The sequence below is a fragment of the Ursus americanus genome, chromosome 2 (assembly GCF_024610735.1).
Source record: "Ursus americanus isolate L20-20 chromosome 2, mUrsAme1.1.p, whole genome shotgun sequence".
Classification (NCBI taxonomy): domain Eukaryota; kingdom Metazoa; phylum Chordata; class Mammalia; order Carnivora; family Ursidae; genus Ursus; species Ursus americanus.
Window position 1 is genome coordinate 75,494,321 of NC_142128.1, and position 18,752 is coordinate 75,513,072.

Consider the following 18,752-nt stretch of genomic DNA (forward strand, 5'->3'; position numbering starts at 1 on the left):
GGAAGGGTCCAGGGAGAAGGCAATGGTTGGCCCAAAGAAATGACTCCCCCGTGATGTCATACCAGCCCCCAAAGGAGGTATTCTCAGACTGAAGTAGCCCTCCCTGCCCAGGCTATGGGCACCTGCCTGTTCCGCCACAGCCGTGTCTTCATGGTGACAGAGCAAACACACTTATGTCCCTTTGACCTGAAATAAGACCTGGATTCCTACGCTTGCCCCTATGCCCACAGTGTTTCTGGCGGGGAACTCTTTGACCGGATCCTGGAGCGGGGTGTCTACACAGAGAAGGATGCCAGCCTGGTGATCCAGCAGGTCTTGTCAGCAGTGAAATACCTCCACGAGAATGGCATCGTCCACAGAGACTTAAAGGTGCCAAAGTGGGAGCCCTCAGTGGGAAACAGAGAATGACCCTTTAGGAAGCTGCCTGGGTCATGGGCAGCCTCAGCTGTGTAAAATGAGAGGGTTGGACCAATAGACTCCTAAGGTCCCTTCTGCCCTCAGATGCCTTAAACAAAGCTTAAATGACTGAACAATCATTGCTAATTTTCATCTCAGCCTTTTCCTGAACTTTTCATCAGGCCTCACCCTATTAGGATACCAAGATAATCCACATGTTTCTTGAACCTAGCTATAGTCAAAATCAAATGTAAGAAATACTTATTGGGGGGTCAACATTGCATCAGACATGTACTAGACTTTAGAGAGATCAGAGACAATTAACCATGGTTTGGTTCCCTCAAAAAACAGTCTTAGGGTAGTTGGAGATGGCGGGTGGGGGGGGAGTACATCAGAGGCTCTAAAGCTGAGCAACATGAGGGCCAAAGCGAAATCCAGGGTGCTCGGGTATGGAGTGGGGGATTGCAGGTAGGAGGAAGGAGGGAAAAACTGGGGGAGATGAGCCTGACCTTGAAGTCAGGAGCCCAGAGCGCAGCTTCCTTAGAAACTCTGTATCAGGGGAGGAAAAGAAATATGTATTTCAGATGATTATATCCTACACTGCATGATATCGCTCTTCTCCCACAGCCTGAAAACCTGCTGTACCTAACCCCTGAAGAAAATTCCAAGATCATGATCACAGACTTTGGTCTGTCCAAGATGGAACAGAGCGGAGTCATGTCCACTGCCTGTGGGACCCCAGGCTACGTGGGTGAGTCTGGGAGGAGGAGGAAGGTTGACCAGTTGGCTATGTTCAACCTCATGGATATCATTTAACAGAAAGGGGTGATTATGAGGAGACAGGGTTCAACTTCAGGGGCAATCCAAGTAGAGCATTCACTATGAGGTTTAGGGTAGATCTATGTATCTCTGGAACTACCCCCTCCTAATCCCAAACCCTACATCTTTAGAGACAGCCCACCCCTGAGCCCTTCCTACAGCCCCTGCCTATCCTTGGCTCTCATTTTTGCAGACAGACTCCCTGCCTTTGTGTTTCTGGCTAGACGAGGGGCAGAGACAAGATCATAAAACCAGAGTTGGTTAGATTGCTGAGGGGTTGACACTAGGCGCCCCTTTTCCTTTCTCCCACTTCCGGAGGAGACCTCAATGCCCCAGTTGTTGGAATCCTGTAAGCATAGTGTTGAGTTTGAAGCTGAGGAACTCAGGCATGCCCTCCAAATCTATTCCCAAAGAAACATCCTAGGAAACTGGTAGAGGTGGGGTCTCCTGCCTAAACAGGAGGCTTTGAAAGTCCCAAAAAAGTAAAAGTAGGCAAGTTACCAGGTGAAAGCATTCCTGAGATCCATGGAGAGAAAGCCAGTACTCAGAGCATCCCTTCCTGTGCCTTCTCCCTTAGCCACTCAACACCTGGTTGAGGATGGGACACAGGAAGGAGACCTCTAACTTAATAGAGGAAATATGTGCTCTCACCCTCAAAGAGAGGTCAGTCAATAGGTATTGAGTCCCACTGAGTACAAAGCCCTAGAATCTGGGATAAATACAGACGGTACATCTCTAAAGTCCTAGCAGAGGAAGACATGGTTCATTTTCTCATGGAACTCTCAATCTGATACAGCAGAAGGTACCTGAAATGATGGGACAGTTATCACGTGCCCTCTAAGAGCCCTCATTTAATGTGGAAGGCTCTGTCTCTTCTCTCAGGCAGATCCCAGTCTAGTGGGAGAGAGACTGCCCATACTTCTCATGTGTCCCCATGTGAATAGAGACACACAGCCCCGGCCCTGGGATACCCTATCTGCGTGGGGAGACACAGACCTGCCTTCAGACACTACTCAGTCTGATAGGGGAGATGTAGCCCTAGAGATCCCCAGTCTGATGTAAGAGTTAAAGGCCCTGTCATGGGGACCTTCCAGGCTGATGGAGGAAGATTCAGTCTGATGGGAGAGCCACAGTAAGAATTTTCATTCTTACAGAAACACTACCATCCCAGGGGTAGAAGTCAGTCTGCTTCTCTAAGCCTTTTCCTGACCTTTGACCGTCACCCCTCAGCCTTCTCTTCTTGTCCCAGCCCTGACTCTACCTTTGGTTTGCTGCAGCTCCGGAAGTATTGGCCCAGAAACCCTACAGCAAGGCCGTGGATTGCTGGTCCATTGGCGTCATCACTTACATATTGTGAGTAGAAGCTGGCATTGGCTCAGTTCCTGGGAAATCTCAGAACCTGCTCATGCTTTTTCTCCCCTCCCCTCTTAGCTCCTCGAGCAACATCCACCTGCAAAGCGTGTGCGTGTACACATGTGCACGCACACATACACACACACACACACACTTACCACGCACACGGCTCCAAAGGTTTCTGTCCTGGTCTCCACCAGATTATTAAAACAGAGCTCAGTGTGAACCCACTATTCAGCCATATGGTACTTTCTCTTCCTGCACCCCCACCCCCATTTCCTCTCTATAACTGTGTTGAGTCCTGCTCTATGGAATGAGCAGTGAAGAAAGGAGAGGCCAAGCCAAGCTTGGAAGCCAAGTGGACACAGTGTTCACACCTCAGATTTCTCTCCTGGCAAGTCCGCCCCAGACATAATGATGGCCTGAATGAACCTGGTCATAGCTCCTGTCCACATATACTTGGCCTCTCCTTTCCAAACCTGCTCATCACCCCTTCCCCACCATCCCTCCCCACCCATAGCAGACTCTGCTTTTAGGAAAATAACTTATTTATCCCTTAGTAGGGACTCAGTTCTTTATTTACTAAGCTTATGTTGAATAACTACTCTCATTCATTCGTGGACTCAACAAATATTCATTGACAGTCTATTCTGTGCTAATCACTGGTTTAGGTGCTAAAGAATAAAGAACAAAAATAGCCTAAAAATCACAAAATGTATATTCCCTCACGAAAAGTACATTCAAGCAGACAATCTATCATCTCTCTTAAAGGTATTTTATATATCCCCAAGGATCAGGGAGATATAGGAGGGGGAGTGAAGGTTTGGGGGGAATAATGCACAAAGAGGCCTTCCAGAGTTGCCTGTTCCAAGCTTTGGCTCCTGCATAAACACTTGATGGGGCCTGCATCATTCGAGAATCAGGCAGATCCATGTCCTGTTCCTACTGCTGGTTGGGGGTCCTATTTCCTGCCTGCGTCTGCAGTGGAGGCCGAGCAAAGGGAGAGGTTGGCCCAGGGAGACGGGTTTTTAGCAGCATTAACTCCTTCCTGTTTCACTGCAGGTTGTGTGGGTATCCCCCCTTCTATGAAGAAACAGAGTCTAAGCTTTTCGAGAAGATCAAGGAAGGCTACTATGAATTTGAGTCTCCATTTTGGGATGACATTTCTGAGTCAGGTAAGGCTAGCAGGTGTGAAGGACAAGATAACAGGTTCAAGGCAGAGGCTGCCAAGACAAAAGAGCTTAACAACGGATGACAGTCCTGGCTCTTGAACGTCCCCGGGGAATCTTATAGAACAGGCTGCCAAGGAAAGTGGAGAAATCTTCATCTGGCTCAAAGGCCAAATAAATTATTCGCATCTAAGGTTCATGCTTTTGTTTTCCTGGAGACAGAACCACAGCATGCCTGGGAAAAGCAGGGAGGTAGTTTAGATGAGGGGCCAGGAGGGCAGAGCCAGTCACAAGGGAGGGTTCTAGGCACGAGTGGCAAAACCAAGGCCAAGTTTTGCCTTTATTATATACCCAGACTGAGAGCATGCGATGTCCGTGTGTGAGAGAGAAGGCAGTCGTCGTTGGGTCCGTTAAGTGGAGATCAGAGGTGGGCCGAGGCACCACTCACATGTGCCCACGTGGGGCTGCTGGCCCCTGAATGGTGTAAACGCGTAGACCCGTGGCGGGCACGCACGTTGGGGCCTCGTGATAGGAGCTGTATCTGCAGTGTTGTGTGGGTGAGGCCACGTAGAGCCTCTCTTTGGTGGTTATGGTGGGTTGTTGTTAGGTGGTTTGGATTTTTTTTTTTTTTTTCTCTTTTAAGGCTCTTAAAATTGCCTCTTTGGAAGATTAGCTAAAGATGCAGTCACTGCCGCCCACCAGCCTGGAAGTGAATTTCCATCAGTCATGAAATCTGGTCCTTAGTTGTGTCTCTGATTGCTCCCCTTAGCCAAGGATTTTATTTGCCACCTGCTGGAGAAGGACCCAAATGAACGGTACACCTGTGAGAAGGCCTTGAGGCACCCCTGGTGAGTGAGGATGGGGTGGGCTCTGGACCCTAGCCTTGTGCGGTTCCCCAAATACCTCGACGCCTCATCCACGTGGTGTTTCCCCACAGTTTGCGTGCCCTGAGCTCCTTACTCGTGCAGCACGCGAGGAGCACGGTTTATCGGGTCCAAGAGATGCAGACAGCATTTAATGCGGTGGGCTCTGACCCACGAGCGGCAGCTGTCACCGAGTCAAGGGCGGGAGACAGACGCAGCCAGGCACTGTGATCGGTACTCGGGTGCAGTCAGGACTCAGTACTAGCTGCTCCAGAGGCCCCCCGCACTAGGCAGCTCTGCCCCGCCCTTTAGAGCATCACTTCACTGTTGATGGTGAATATATCCCTAACCCGGCCTGACCCTTTACCTCCGCCTGGATTTCCCCAAAGTCCCAACACACTCTCTGTGTTCCAGAAAGGCCTCAAAGCTGTATTTCTCTTCTTGCCCTCCCCTACCCCCTATCCCAAACTCTTTCCAACCTACACGTTGGCTCACACCATTTTCACCACCTAGAATGTCCTGCCTCTTGCCTTGTATGTCGTTTCTGCCCTGTCCTGAAGCCCTGGGTCCTGCAGGCCAGGTACACCTCCTTACCTCTCTTCAGCAGTGACACAGCTTACCATGAATTACTCAAGTTCATGGCGTGGAACAAGGCTCCACGGCCACACTGGAACCAGCCCCAGGGGATCAGGGTCACATCCGTTACTTCTCTGTGCCCCTAGTACCTAGAAAGTACTGTGCATAGGGCAAGTATCTGAGGAACACTTAGAGATGGATGACCAAGAAGAGGGCAGCCTGTGTCGGGTGGCCTCACTGAGGAAGGCTTCCAGGAAGAGGCGCGTTCTGAGGAAAGTTTTGAGCTAAAGGATAGTGACAACCTAAGCGCCCTTTGACACAGCGGCTGGAAAGCCTTTTCTGTCAGAAACCAGAAAAGAAGTATTTTAGGCTTAGCTGGCCATACCGTCTATACGGCAACTACTCAGTCTGCCCTTGTAGCATGGAAGCAGCCATAGCTCCTACTTGAATGAGGTCCCAGTGAGACCTAGTTACAAAAACAGGCAATGGGTAGATTTGGCCCACAGGTCATCGTTTGCCCACCCTTGCATAAAGCAAGACTGTGGTTTTGCCAAAGCATGGGCCCCGTAATGACCTGCCCAGGGGGAGAGGGGAGCCCTGGTTCCAGCGCGTTCCTGCCGTGGGCCACCCTTCTTCTGAGCACTCCCCTCAGCTTAATGTGGACCGGCATGCACGGCCCCCCGGCCACCCCCTGGCTGAGTTCCCACAGCCCCCCTCGAGCCAGGCGTCCCTTCTACACCCACAGGATTGACGGAAACACAGCCCTCCACCGGGACATCTACCCATCAGTCAGTCTCCAGATCCAGAAGAACTTTGCCAAGAGCAAGTGGAGGGTAAGTGGCCCTTCGGGGGAGGTGGGCGGGCTGTTCTGGGCCCTGGAGCTGAGCTGGGGCAGGGCCGGCATGGGGGCTTCCCCGGGCTTCCCGGTAGACGCTGGACCTCCCTGGACCATCTCTGAGATGAGACGCGGGCGCACGGGTTTCCGGAGGCCACGGGGCGGTGGGAAAGCTGGAGCCCCGTGGCCGTCCGAGAACGGGGAGGCTCAGAGGCGGCTGTGGTGCCCCCTCAGCAAGCCTTCAACGCGGCCGCGGTGGTCCACCACATGAGGAAGCTGCACATGAACATGCACAGCCCCGGCCTCCGCCCGGAGGTGGAGAACAGGCCCCCCAGCACTGCAGCCTCCGAAGCCTCGAGACCCGGCTGCTCGGAGATCACCGTCACCCAGGCCCCCGCCCAGGACCAGAGCGCCGCCCTTCCCGCCCTGACGCGCCTGCCCTGCCAGCACGGCCCCCGGCCCGCTGCCCCCGGGGGCCGGTCCCTCAACTGCCTGGTCACCGGCTCTCTCCGCGTCAGCAGCAGCCTGGTGCCCGCGCAGCACGCGCCCCTGGCCGCCGGGCCCTGCGGCTGCTGCTCCAGCTGCCTGAGCGTCGGCAGCAAGGGGAGGTCCTCCCGCTGCTCCGAGCCCACGCTCCTCAAAAAAGCCAACAAGAAACAGTAAGTATCTTCAGCCAAAGACGGAGGCCTCGCCCTGCTCAGGCAACCGGGCTGAAAGAAACTGGCCGAAGGGAGACAGCCCTGCAGGGTGGGAGGAGCTCCGGGTCAGGGGGCAAAGGGAAGGCCTCCAGTCCTGTCCCTGCCACTGCTGTGTGGCCCTGGACAGAGGAGTCGACGTCTCTGTTTCTGGTTTGCTCGTCTGTAAGATCACACTGGCCTGCCCAGCCCACCTCACAGCGCTACGTACAAGTGTAGTGAGGCAACAGGAATTCCAAATGCCTGCGGAAACTGAGTCCGTGTCAGTTGGTGGGCACTAGATTTCTTGAGTTTCCAGAACCATTGTGTTTTGGGGGCAAAAGCGGGGCTTCGTTGTCATCTTCGTGCTTTCAGCAAAGGGCTTGGACTTTCGGAACCCGATGGAGGGAGGGCCGAGTGGAGGCCACAGGCAGGGAGAGCTCCCCCAGCTCTTCCCCCTTCCTCAAACACCTCACAACCCCCTGCCTCGCGTGCTTTCCAGGAACTACAAATCAGAGGTCATGGTGCCAGTGAAAGCGGGTGGCGGTTCCCACTGCCGGGCGGGCCAGACTGGAGTGTGTCTCATCATGTGATCCCTGGAGCCCATGCCTGTGTCGATTTTCAGGTGAGGCGACAGAGGCAGGAGGGCCAGGGCAGGGGGCTCGGCGAGAGCCAGCCCCATCCCAGAGTCTGAATGAACGGGTCTGAGGCCCCCCCCCCCCGCCGACCCTGAACCCCTTTCCTGTGCAGGAGAGACGTGCAACTCTTCTCTGCCTTCCCAACCTGGCGTCCACCCTGCAGCGGGAGGAAGGCGGAGCAGGGCCTGGCAGGAGTGGCTGCCGGGGAGAAGCAGCAGGCTGCCGCCGCCTGGGGCAGACCCTCCCAGAAGGCCCAGGAGCGAGCCCCCAAGGCGCGGAGGCCTCGTTGAAGCTGCGGGCAGGAGGAGCGGCGCCCACCCGCTTCCAGGTCTCCCTGACCTGCCTGCCGTGTGCCCCCACACCCCACGTGCCGTGGCTCTGTGCAGTGACCTAGGTAGCTGTCGCCCGGGGCTGTGTCGTTTGTGGTGAAGCTTCCTGGGCTGGCCAGGCTGTGTCCCCTTCTCCGAGCAAAGCCATATGGAGCATTGACCCAGACTCCCGCTCAGCACACGCTCCTGCCTTGAGGCCTTCATCCCCGCGGCCAGAACGGGCTCATTAATGTAGTCGCCTGCCCGTCTGCATGAATGACACGCGGCTCCGTGGTCGGCCTGTGGCTCTCAAGTCCCAATCCTTGACTCCACGACTAGCTCCAACCGGCCCAGTACACTTCTGAAACACCGCCCTCCTGCCCCAGGCCGAAAGCAGTACCACAGCCTCCCAGATGAAGAAGACGGCAATCCGCGATTAGGGACTGTAGGGAATTCTTACCCTGGCCAGATGCCTCACCCACACCCGATGAAGTAAAAATTGGAAGTTGACCGTTTTCATTTCAGCTGGTAATTCTCATCCTGCTTCTGCTCTTCTTTCTCTCCCGGAAAATCAGAGGCATTATTCTTGTCCCTCCCTCGTTTTCTTGTACCCCTGCCCCCTCCAGCTTCACGTTTGGTGTTGTGCTCAATAAAATGGACATATTTTTCTCTAGGAGGCTTCATTTGGTGGTTCTTAGAGTCAGACGTGGCTCTGGGACTTCTGAGCCTGTGTGGAGCGGAGAGTGTGCTGGGGCCTGGGGGTCAGCAGGAACCTGGCAGGGTAGTGGCTGACGCAGACGGAGAGCACAGCCTGCGCCAGGTACTAAGTGGCACGAGTTCCATCTGTTGACTCATTTACTCCTCACAACAGCTCCCGGGGCAGGCTCTGTGGGAGCCCAAGCAGTCAGGCTCCAGCATCCGTCCTCCTAACCGCTATTTTAGATGATGATGAATTCAAAGCCCTTTCTGCCCTGCCCTCTGCCCTGCCCCATCTGACCTTGGGGCAGTAACACGGCCTTCTGTGCCTTGGCTTCCTCGCTTGTCAAATGGGAACAGCAGCAGCACCTGCACCGTGAGATAACGCAGACGAGGTCTCCAGCACCGTGCTCAACAGATCATTACCGTGATTAATAATGGCCAAGAAAATGTAGGTAAAATGCCTAGCACGGGGCGCCTGGGTGGCTCAGTCAGTGAAGCGTCTGCCTTCAGCTCAGGTCATGATGCCAGGGTCCTGGGATCGAGGCCTGCATCGGGCTCCCTGCTCAGGGGGGAGCCTGCTTCTCCTTCTGCCTCTGCCCCTCCTTCCTGCTTATACTGTTTCTCTGTCTCTCTCTCTCTCTCAGTCAAATAAATACAATCTTTGAAAAAATTTGTTTTTAATTTTAAAAATGCCTAGCACATCGCATGGGCCATGGTTAGCACACAAATGTTCACGCCATTTCCACATCTGCCACACGCACAAATGCACACCCATTTGCAACTTCTCTTTGAGATCCCAAGAGACACAGATTCCGCCCCTGGACCTGTGGGAATTTGGACACGATACCTCCCTTCTCTGGATTTCTGTTTCCTCACCTGTGAATGAGCGACTGGATCACTGCCCAGAGACGAAAATCATCTGGTCTCTCAAGGATGGGATCCGTTGGGTCCCGGGGCAAAGGGGCCAGTCCCCCTGAGTTTGGGTGACGAGCAAGCTGTACTGAGCCAAGTGGGGGTGGGGCAGCCTATGCTTCAGGCACCACCAGGCTTGGGCTTGGGCAGGAGCCCCCAGGAATCCCAGGTAGGAGACAGGAACAAGTGACAAAGGTGTACTTAAAGAGAAGACAGACCATTTTCTCTCTTTCAACCTCTAGACTTCTTTCCAAAGATTTTTATTGGGCTTTTCATCGGTACATCATTTTTTGGTAAGTCTGTGTGTTCACCCAGGTTCAGCCTCCATGGAAGATGAAGGGCCAGGACATTGGCCAGCCGAGTGTACCTCCACTCGAGAGCTCCCCGTCCTAAGGACACGCACGGCCCGCCTCCACCCTCTCTGTCTCTCCAACGTGGTTTCCCATCAGCTCGGGCTCAGCTGCAGCCCAGAATAATCTTAACAGCTGTGCACCAGGGGTGGTCCGGGCTGTGCTTTTAGGCTGCAGGAAAGTCTCCTGGAGCTGGAAAGTACTCCAAGCCAGTCCGTCCTCCGACAGGAAAGAGGGCCGAGGAGCGGGGCAGGGGGCCGCAGCTGGCACGTCACTTACAGGTGGCGTAGTAGAGCACTCGCTCGTTGATGTGGTCGCGGATCCGCTCCACGTGCTTCTCCAGCCCCGTCAGGTCTGCCGAGCGGAGCTTGATGGCCTGGCTCCCCCGAAGCAGCTCTGACTCCATGTCTGAGGCAAGGGGAGGAGGAGGAGCTGGTGAGAGACCCAAAGACTCCCCACCCTTCCTTCTCCTCCCACAACCTGGAGGCAGCGCTTGGGGGAGAAATCAGCTGCGGGGGAGCCTGGACAGGGAGGCAACCCCCTCCGGCCTCCTGGCTCTTCACCCCTACCCCACTCTTGGAGAAACCAGACCCAGGAAGCCCCTCTGGCTCCACTCTCAGGTGTCCCAGACTGATGAGGGAAACCACCGGCTACTGGACTCAGCTGCCAACCCACCGGGGATCCTCCAGCGGGCACCATGGCCAAAGAGCCGGCTGCGGGACCAGAATTCCTCCTCACTCTCCCTCCTCCAGTTACCTCCGGATAAATCTAGTCTCCCCGCTCCAGTCCACTGGAGGATGTGGACGACTCCAAAGCGACCTAGTCCAGCCTATCCCTCCTGTCACCCACGCTCACGAGAGCTGGCCCCCAGCTCTTCTAGAAATGAGGAGGGAGTACGCTGCCTCACATGGCTCCGACTTTAGGCAGCTCTAGCTGTTAAAAGTCTTCTCGTGAAGCCAGAATCTGACCACTGCTGCTTCCACCCAGTTGTCTCAGGCCCGCCTCCTAGGGGTGTGCGAATATATTTGCTCCGTCTCCCACATGGAAGTCTTTCAAATGTCCGAGGCCACACCTTCTCGATTAAATCTCCCTAGTTCCTTCACCCATTCGTCACCTGATAAAATTACTGAGCCTTCTCTACCTCCCAACCCTGGTCGCCCTCCCTGGGATCCGTGCAGGCCTGTCCGTCTCCCTTCTGAGCACGTGGTAGACACTGCTGAACGCCATCCGCAGGTGAGAGCCCACCAGCAGAGTGGAACAGCGGTGTTACTGGGCTGACACTCAGCCACTGGGCACCCGTATGGGCCTGTGGGTCGATCAAATACTGAAATTTTAGCAGCTGCTGTTGTGTTTCCTGGTCTCCCCCACCCCAGGATCCCTCCCCGCCCCCCATGCATATCTTCCCCAAAATCCTGCAATGAAAGGTAAGCTCCTGCAGACAGGTAAATGCCTGTTCCATTGCTACAACCCGAGCCTTTTCTGGTTCGTAGATGTATGACACATCAGTTACTAAAGATTTTTAATATCCCTGAGCCATTACTCCCCTTACGTTGCACGCTCTGTACTTCAGTCGTTCGGCGGTAGCAAGACACTGCTGACTTCCGTGCAGCTTACAATCACTCGAAACCCCTGGGTTTTTTTCAAGTGACTAACAATTCACAGCTGCTTATCCCTCACCAGTTAGGAAATGTTTTATCATTTTAGCAGTTACAAAGTGTTCTCAGGTCCATTAGCCATTGAGAAGCCAGGCCTCACCTGAGCTGTACTTGTGAGTTTGGGCCCAAATAAGACCAGAAGATAATACTTCTTTTTAATTTTGCCCTGCTAGTTTCAGCCCATCCTTTTAGCCTTCTGCGATGGCCTGAGAATAAGTGGTTCTGTTACCCAGAGTATTAGCGACCTGCTGCCCACAGATCTGATAAACAAAGTCTTTACCTTCGTGTAAAACACTGACGGACAAGGGCAGGGCGCACGATAACCCAGCCCCTCAGCAACTCCGTCCAGCTCAGCAACTCACCCTTCAGGGACGGCTGGCCACAGCTTTCGATCTACCCATTGTCAACTCACCAGCCCAACCTTCCCCATGCTGTCTACCTGCCTCGCCAGATTCTTGTCTGTTTTCTCTGAAATTCGGAGAAATTCTGTTTGTGGCATTCACTGGGCACACCAGCGCAGGGCCCCATCATCACATCTTAGACATTGAGCCCAGTTCCTGGAAATCCCTATTCTCCCATCTGAAGAACCTCAGAACCCTTTTGAAAACTATTTTTTTGTCTGTGCCATATTCAAAACCTTTGGACGGTTCTCTACTGTCTCCAGGGCTGAGCCTATCCTTCTCATGCTGGCATGGAGGCCAGCCACCTGGACCCGGCCACACTGACCCCATGCTGCTTCTCTCCCACCCGTTCTGATCCTCATCACCCCTCCTCTCCTGGTGGGTGCTCCTGCTCCCATCCCCAGAACATGTCCTGTTGCTTCCCACCCACCCTGTCTTCATGTCCCTGATTTTCCCCACAGCCTCCCCCAGGACTATGTCAAATCTTATCTTTTCTGAACATTGCCTTCACGGAGCATTTCTCTCTGAAAGGAATGTTTATCCGCATAATGTTTAGCTCATTATGTGGGCTCCTATCACAGACCCTCTTGTGCTGTTAAATAGTTTCATGCATCTTGCAGGTGACCAGAAAAATGGCCCCATCTGGATTGCAAGCTCTTAAGGGCAGGACAAGTCTTACGAGCATCTCTGCATTCCCCACAGCCCCATCACTGTGCCTCATACTTTCTGGGTGCTTCGGAAAGCCCTGCTGGTCTCGCCCCCTTCACACTGCCAGCTCTGACAATGGCGGGCCTCAGAAGCCCTGGGTTGGGACCAGCCTCCTGGGATGCCCATGATTCCAAGCCCCAGGACCGTCCCCTCACCTTTCATCCTGTCCATCATCTCCATGGTCTCCCCAAACAGCTCCTCTGCCTCCGTCTTGACGCTCAGGATCCGGCTGCCCTGAACCCCCAGCATGGGGCTCCTACCCAACTGGTCCTTCAACTCAGCATATTTTTGCTTTATTCTCTCGAATCCCTGAAAAAGGTGAAACGGTCTCAGTGCCACCAGTATCAGCATCATCCAAAGTCCTAAAGACCTTTGGCTAAAGCCCCCGATATCATCCAAATCCACACACAGGGATGAGAGCTTCCTGACACTCCCCAGTCGGGAGCTGTGGCCTATGAAAACCCCTAGGCCCCAATCTATCTTACGCTTCTTCCGTTATGTCCCTCCCTCCACCAGTGGCTCCTGTCCTTTCCCACCTAACTCCCCACACAGTACCAGGCACTTAGTTGTCACTTAGCAGTATACTTGGCAGCCTGGCCACTGTACTGGGACCAACCATGAATGCCGACGTTCCTGGGACACTGGAGACCCAGACGATGGCTCTCGGATCGCCTCTCTGACATAAGTCTGACAATGATGGGGCCCAGGTGAGGCTAAGTCAAAACTGCCTCTCTGGGCTGGGTAGCCAGGACGGGGAGACAAGCTCTGGATTGGATGTCAAGGGACCCCTGCTTTACAGGTGAGCTTTGGGCCTGGACAAAGTTCCCCTCCATCTGTAAGCAGAGACAGACTGGATTCGATCATCTGCAATATCCCTGAACCAGCTCCCCAGAGGTGGCCTGAAGTGAAGTCCAGATGCCAGCCCAGGTCAGGGTGAGTCCTGAAGCCCTTTCTGATGACTCTACAGTAACATGTTCCACTTGCTTTTGAGTCCTCTCCTGCTCAGCACCCTGGCTGGTGCTGCCGAGGATGACCTCCACCCGCTCTCACCTCCTGGGCGCTCAGCGCTCGCTGCTCAGCGCTCTCTGTGAGCTGCCGGGCCGACGCTGCCTGCTCCTGCTGCTGCCTCGCCCTGCGGCTGAGCTCCTCCATCCGCGCCCGGAAGTCACCCAGCTGCAAGGTCATTCCGGCCACCAGTCCTTCCGCCGGCCCCAGGACCTGCTGAACCTTGGTGGGGAAAGAGACCTGGATTGTGGTGGGTCTCCTAACCAGGGGCCTCATCCTTCTCCTGCCCAGCTCATCAGGTAGCGAAAACTCTCTCCAAGCAGGATACACTATTGTCCCCCTGTTGATCCCCTATCTATCCATCCCCTGGCATCCAGGCCCCCTCCCTCTCCAGCTCACCTGATCCCCACCCCTCCACCCCCCTCCAAAGCAGCCCAGAACCCACCCCTGGCTTTGTGCACCCAGCCACGCAACCAGAAAACCAAGGGCTCAAAGCCAGGCCCAGAGCTCATAGCCCTCCGTCTTTAGGTTCCCTTCCAGGTCATTTTCTGGCATCTTCTGTATCTTGTACCTGAATCTATCTGTTCATTCCCAAATGCGGCAGAAGGAAGCCACACCATCTCACCTCAGCAACCCTCTCCTGGATAAGCCGGAGGGATCGGCTGGTGCCTTGCATGGTGTCCTGGGCTTCTTGCAGCGCCACCGCGCCCTGCCGAAGGTTGCCCACCACGTCCTCCACCTGGCCCTCCACGGCGTGAGCCCGGCTCCTGCGGCGGGGGGAGGGGAGACAAGAGAGAATGAGTGACCAGTGAATGAAGAGATGCACGGCTCCACTCACCAACTGGTTCAAGAGAGTACCCTTCCAGCCAAGACTAAAAAGGGAGCATTAACGCAGTAGCTTTTCTACCCCAGGACCCCACCGAGCAGACGTGAGGAGTGTGAGCGTTATGTCTGAGACACCCTTCGGTGTCACCAATACAGAAGACAGGGTCACGCCGAGGAAAGTTCACCCTGGACGCTGTTTCTCACTTCACACACCCCCCCCCACCATGGTAAGCAGCCCTCCTGTCCCCCAGCCCTCTGCACCCCTCTGACATGTACAGATTCTTTACTCTCTTCCAGCAACCAAAGGAGTCGGGGAGCAAAACAGCAGCCCAGTCCCACGCAGGGAGACACACAGGCTCGGGGCCCTGGGCCATACCTGGCCTGCTCGGCCTCCATCTGGAGCCTCTGAGCCCGAGCAATGTCTTTCTTGGTCTGAGACAGCACCAGGTCCACGTTGGGTAGCCTGGCAGCAATGGCCTGGATCTCGTTCATCTTCCGCAGGACCGTGGCCGAGTCTGTGGGCAGCCACAGGGCCAGCACGGCCTCGCTGACCTCCTGGATGGTGGCCGCATCGGTGTCAGAGCCTGGAAGACAGCCGTCCATCAGACCGGGGGAGCCTCGCCACCTCCCCAAAGATCAGAGGTCTCTCCGAGCTGAGCAGCTCCATGGGCAGCACCGGCGTGGCATCCCTGCCCCCGGCTGCCCAAGGGGCCGCCGCACCCTCGTGGGGACGCTCAGGTGCCCGTTCTCAGAACTTCTGGGAACGTAGCGGGGAGGATGACTGTGGGCACAGCTGTGGCAGCTAAGTGTCTGGTGCCACAGGAAACTGCGGGCTGAAGAGAAGGAGGCAGTGCCAGACAGCTGGGACTGAACAATGCCGGCAGCGCAAACATAATCAGCCCTACACTGGGGAGAGCGGCCAGGAGCTGGAACTGCTTCCTTGGCAGGAAGACCCCTTCCCCACACCCCTCCCCAGGGCCAGCGTGCTCGTTTCCACAAAGGCAGAGAAAGATCATCAGGTCTTTGCTCCAATGTCACCTTTTCAGAGAGACCAACCCCAGCCACACGATCTAGAATCGCAACCTTCCCCCTGTGCCAACACCTCTTACTCTCCTTCTCTGCTTTCTCGTTCTCCCTAGCATTTATTGCCTCCCACATGCCGAACCCTTGACTCATGTATCTGTCTGTTTTCTGTCTGTTACCCCGCTAGAAGCCCTGTGATGGGACTGGGTGTCATATCCCCGGCTCCTGCCACAGTGCCTGGTCCTCGGAGGCACTTGGTGTTTGCAGAGCAGATGAAAGATTCAAAGACCTCCAGACCCAGGTCTCCCCTCTACTCTTCAAGCAAACTGGGACAAGCCGAATGGCTCCTCTAAGCTTACTTTCCAGATCCATGAAATGGAAATAATGATCCTTAACCTCAAAGGACGAAATGAAACAACCAGTCAGCAAGAATTTTACAAACCAACTCCGGGTCAGAGAGCTAGGTTGGAAGTACAGAAGTGGCATCTCCTCCCTATCTCTCCCTTTCACTTTTACAGAGCCCAGGGACTGATGTGGTAGGGGAGGGGGCACCTGACCACCCAGATGCTTTGTCCTGGGACTTGGGGCCAGCACATGGGGAACTGAGACTGAAAATCAAAGCAGACTCAGTCCCTGTCCTCACGGAGCTCGAAACCTAGTGGGACAGACAGGCACATAACCAAGGAGGGCCAGCCTGAGTGCCGAGGGTGAGCACAGGGTGCTCAGACAGCCCGATGGGATGGAGGGCGGTGGGGGGTTCCTGGAGAGTGGGCCATCTAGAGGATGCTTAGAGGGGGAGTAAACTTAGCCAGGTCTGGAGAGGTGGGGCAGGGGAGCAATCCAGAGAGAGGAAAAACATTAGCAAAACCATGTGTGTGTGTCCATCTAGAGTGTGGACGACAGAATGAGAAGAATCCTACCCGTATTCCCTCCAAGCTGGATGCCCTTAGGCAGGCTACTGAACCTCCCTGTGCCTGGAGCTCTCCTCTGCAAAGCGGTGGGCAATCAGGACTAACCCGTGTAATCCCTGTGAAGCACTCGGAACAGTGCCGGGCACTTAGTGAGGACTCAATGAGCCTGAGCTATGATTTTTGTGAATTCCGTCTGAAGACCTGGGAGACCACGTGTCCGCCTTCCCCCACAGGCCTCCCACGCACGCCCCCACACTCACCCCGCACACAGCAGCAGCTAGTTGGTACCCGTGCCCCCCGCACAGTACTCTGGAGACCAAAACCCACTGCCATGGAGACTATCAGAACTGTCCTGGGCCCTTCGCAGGGGTCAGGCCTCTCTCAGACCCTGCTCCTTCTCCCTGCCCCTGGTCCCATCAGAGGACCTGACCTGAGACACACGCATAATTTAGAGGACAAAAGGGATGCCCCAGCCCAGCGACTTCCTGCCTGTTCATGTGAGCCCAGGCTGTACCCCAGAGACTTCCTAACCTTCCTCCCACCTCCTGGTCAAGGCTGATGCCATCCAGCCTCACCAGGCTCTGCTTGGGGGAGGATTTCCTTATCTGCGAGTCCAAGCCCCAAACCTTGGCCTGCCCTTCATCCTGGTTTCTGGAGCACCATCTCCCTGCATCCACTCTCCCCCATTCTGGGGCTTGCCAGGAGGCTGACCCCAGCCTGGCCTCAGGCAAGCCATGGCTGCCAGAGATCCTCCCTGCCCGTCTCCAACCTGCCCTCCACACTCAGGAGGGGGTGGGGCCTGTTGGGAGCAAAGGCACCTCGATAGTAGCAGGAAGAGCCCTGTTGTCACACCAAGCCCTCGGCTCCTAGGAACTGGGCTCCCGGCCAAGCAAATTCCCTGGCAGGGACCAGAAATCTAATAATATCAGCTCATATTCCTGAGGCGACTTCAATTTTTCAAAACAAACTTTACATCAATTACTAGGTCCCCGGAAGGAACATGAAATACTACCAGCCCAGTTTGCAGAAGCGAAACATGAGGCAAAGAGAAAAGCAACCTGCCCGAAGTCACGGGTTCCTGAGTCCTGTCCAGGGATCTTTCTACTCCCAGGGTGGCAAGAGAGGGGATCTGGTTCATTTATCCCTTCATCCCAGACTGGATGCTTTTCTGTGTCTGGCCTTACGCTGGGTGCCAAGGACACAGCAAACAAGACAGACAGCCATCCCTTTCCTCCTGGACTTTAGAGTCTAGGGGACAGACTAACAATACACCTGTAGACAAATGAATTCAACCACCACAGGCTTGGAACAGTGTGATGAAGGTCAGGCAATGAAGGTCAGATGCTGGGGGGTGAAGGGGAGGGGGAGGCCAGATGGGGTGGTCAGCAAAGACCCCTCTGGGGAGATGATATTTCAACGGAGACCATGAGGGATAAAATCGGCAGCCTTGGAACGAGCATTCCAGGCAGAGAAAGAGCACTTCCAAGTCTCTGAGGCAGGTAAGAACTGGGCTCCCGGAGGGGAGCAGAGGCCACAATAACTCTGAGAGTGAGGGAGAGCCAGGGAGGGATCTGGAACACGAGAGGAATGTGAACCCACTTACGCATGTTTCAAAGCGGATGGAGGTTGCTCTGGTGAAAGTGAACCATAGCGGGGAAGGAGGGGAGGATTGAGAACACCTGAAGGGCTGCGGCAGCCATCCAGGTAAGCGGTGGACACCTGGCCCCAGTGGCCTGGAGATGAGGGGAGGAGGCAGCTAGCTGATGGAGGGAACGGAGGGGCTAGTGCCAGGCAGGAGTCCAAATATCAGGTCAAAGAGGAGTAAGGGCCAGGCTCACCTGACAGGAAGTCCCGCACCTGCTGGATGAAGAGCCGCATGCGCCTGACGTCTTCCTCCATCTGGGAGCGGCTGGCGCTCACCTGGGTCTCCAGGCGCTGGGCATCTGACTGCACCTTCGAGGCGGCCTTCTCGGCGGCCTTGATCTGCCAGCACACGCTACAGTCAGCAGTGGTCCAGGCCCCAAGAGGGCCTCTCAGCAGCCCTCAGGGATTCTGTGGACACCACTACCCAAGATCTACCTGGGAAACATTGGTAGCTAACCTGTTTTGGCTCTGGAAGAAATGATATGGAGTCAGGTAAAGCCCAAAACACTAGCCCCACACTCGCCCTCTCACTTGCTGTGGGGCCTCAGACAAGTTACTTAACCTCTCTGGGCTTTTGTCTCCTGACTTGTAAAATAAACACGGACTTGCCCTGCGGACTCTACCCCCTTAGCCTTTCCCTACGTGGGCCCATCCCCCTACCCCCCCCCCCCGGCTGGACCTACCATCTGCCGGGTCTGCTGGAGCTGGGCATCGAAACCCTGCAGCTGCTGGGCCACCTGCCCCGCCATCCGGAAGGCCCCACCCGCCCTGGGGAGGGCACCTCTGCAGTGAGGGCCACATGCCGTGCCATTGTCTCGGGGACACAACTCTCCAGGGCACGCTCCTGGGGTACAGGCTGTCTGCCTGGAGCCCCCGCAGAGCTGTGGACAGAAGGAGGCGTCAAAGAGGGTACCCAAGGCTCTTTGACAACCACTCCCATCCCACACCCAGGGAACAAACAGCCAGACATCTCCATGGCAACCAGGCA

At 55.3% G+C, this 18,752-nt stretch overlaps 2 protein-coding genes across 30 annotated transcripts in view; one reads left to right on the forward strand and one right to left on the reverse strand.

Moving 5' to 3' along the window:
* The window catches only part of CAMK1G (calcium/calmodulin dependent protein kinase IG), a 29,557-nt gene extending 21,253 nt beyond the window's left edge, over positions 1-8,304 (forward strand). For all 3 annotated transcript variants that reach the window (XM_045787804.2, XM_045787805.2, XM_045787802.2), the window contains exons 5-13: positions 231-369; positions 1,024-1,147; positions 2,493-2,568; positions 3,631-3,743; positions 4,507-4,585; positions 5,922-6,009; positions 6,246-6,670; positions 7,188-7,310; positions 7,436-8,304. In XM_045787804.2, coding sequence (XP_045643760.2) covers positions 231-369; positions 1,024-1,147; positions 2,493-2,568; positions 3,631-3,743; positions 4,507-4,585; positions 5,922-6,009; positions 6,246-6,670; positions 7,188-7,278 — 1,135 coding nt within the window. In that variant the 3' untranslated portion in view covers positions 7,279-7,310; positions 7,436-8,304. The remainder of the gene's footprint in view (positions 1-230; positions 370-1,023; positions 1,148-2,492; positions 2,569-3,630; positions 3,744-4,506; positions 4,586-5,921; positions 6,010-6,245; positions 6,671-7,187; positions 7,311-7,435) is intronic.
* Positions 8,305-9,481: 1,177 nt separating this feature from the next.
* The window catches only part of LAMB3 (laminin subunit beta 3), a 130,738-nt gene continuing 121,467 nt past the window's right edge, over positions 9,482-18,752 (reverse strand). For all 27 annotated transcript variants that reach the window (XM_087857766.1, XM_087857764.1, XM_087857774.1 and 24 more), the window contains 7 exons: positions 18,448-18,645; positions 17,959-18,103; positions 14,563-14,770; positions 13,987-14,128; positions 13,407-13,583; positions 12,512-12,665; positions 9,482-10,000 (listed from right to left, as the gene is read on the reverse strand). In XM_087857766.1, coding sequence (XP_087713892.1) covers positions 9,864-10,000; positions 12,512-12,665; positions 13,407-13,583; positions 13,987-14,128; positions 14,563-14,770; positions 17,959-18,103; positions 18,448-18,645 — 1,161 coding nt within the window. In that variant the 3' untranslated portion in view covers positions 9,482-9,863. The remainder of the gene's footprint in view (positions 10,001-12,511; positions 12,666-13,406; positions 13,584-13,986; positions 14,129-14,562; positions 14,771-17,958; positions 18,104-18,447; positions 18,646-18,752) is intronic.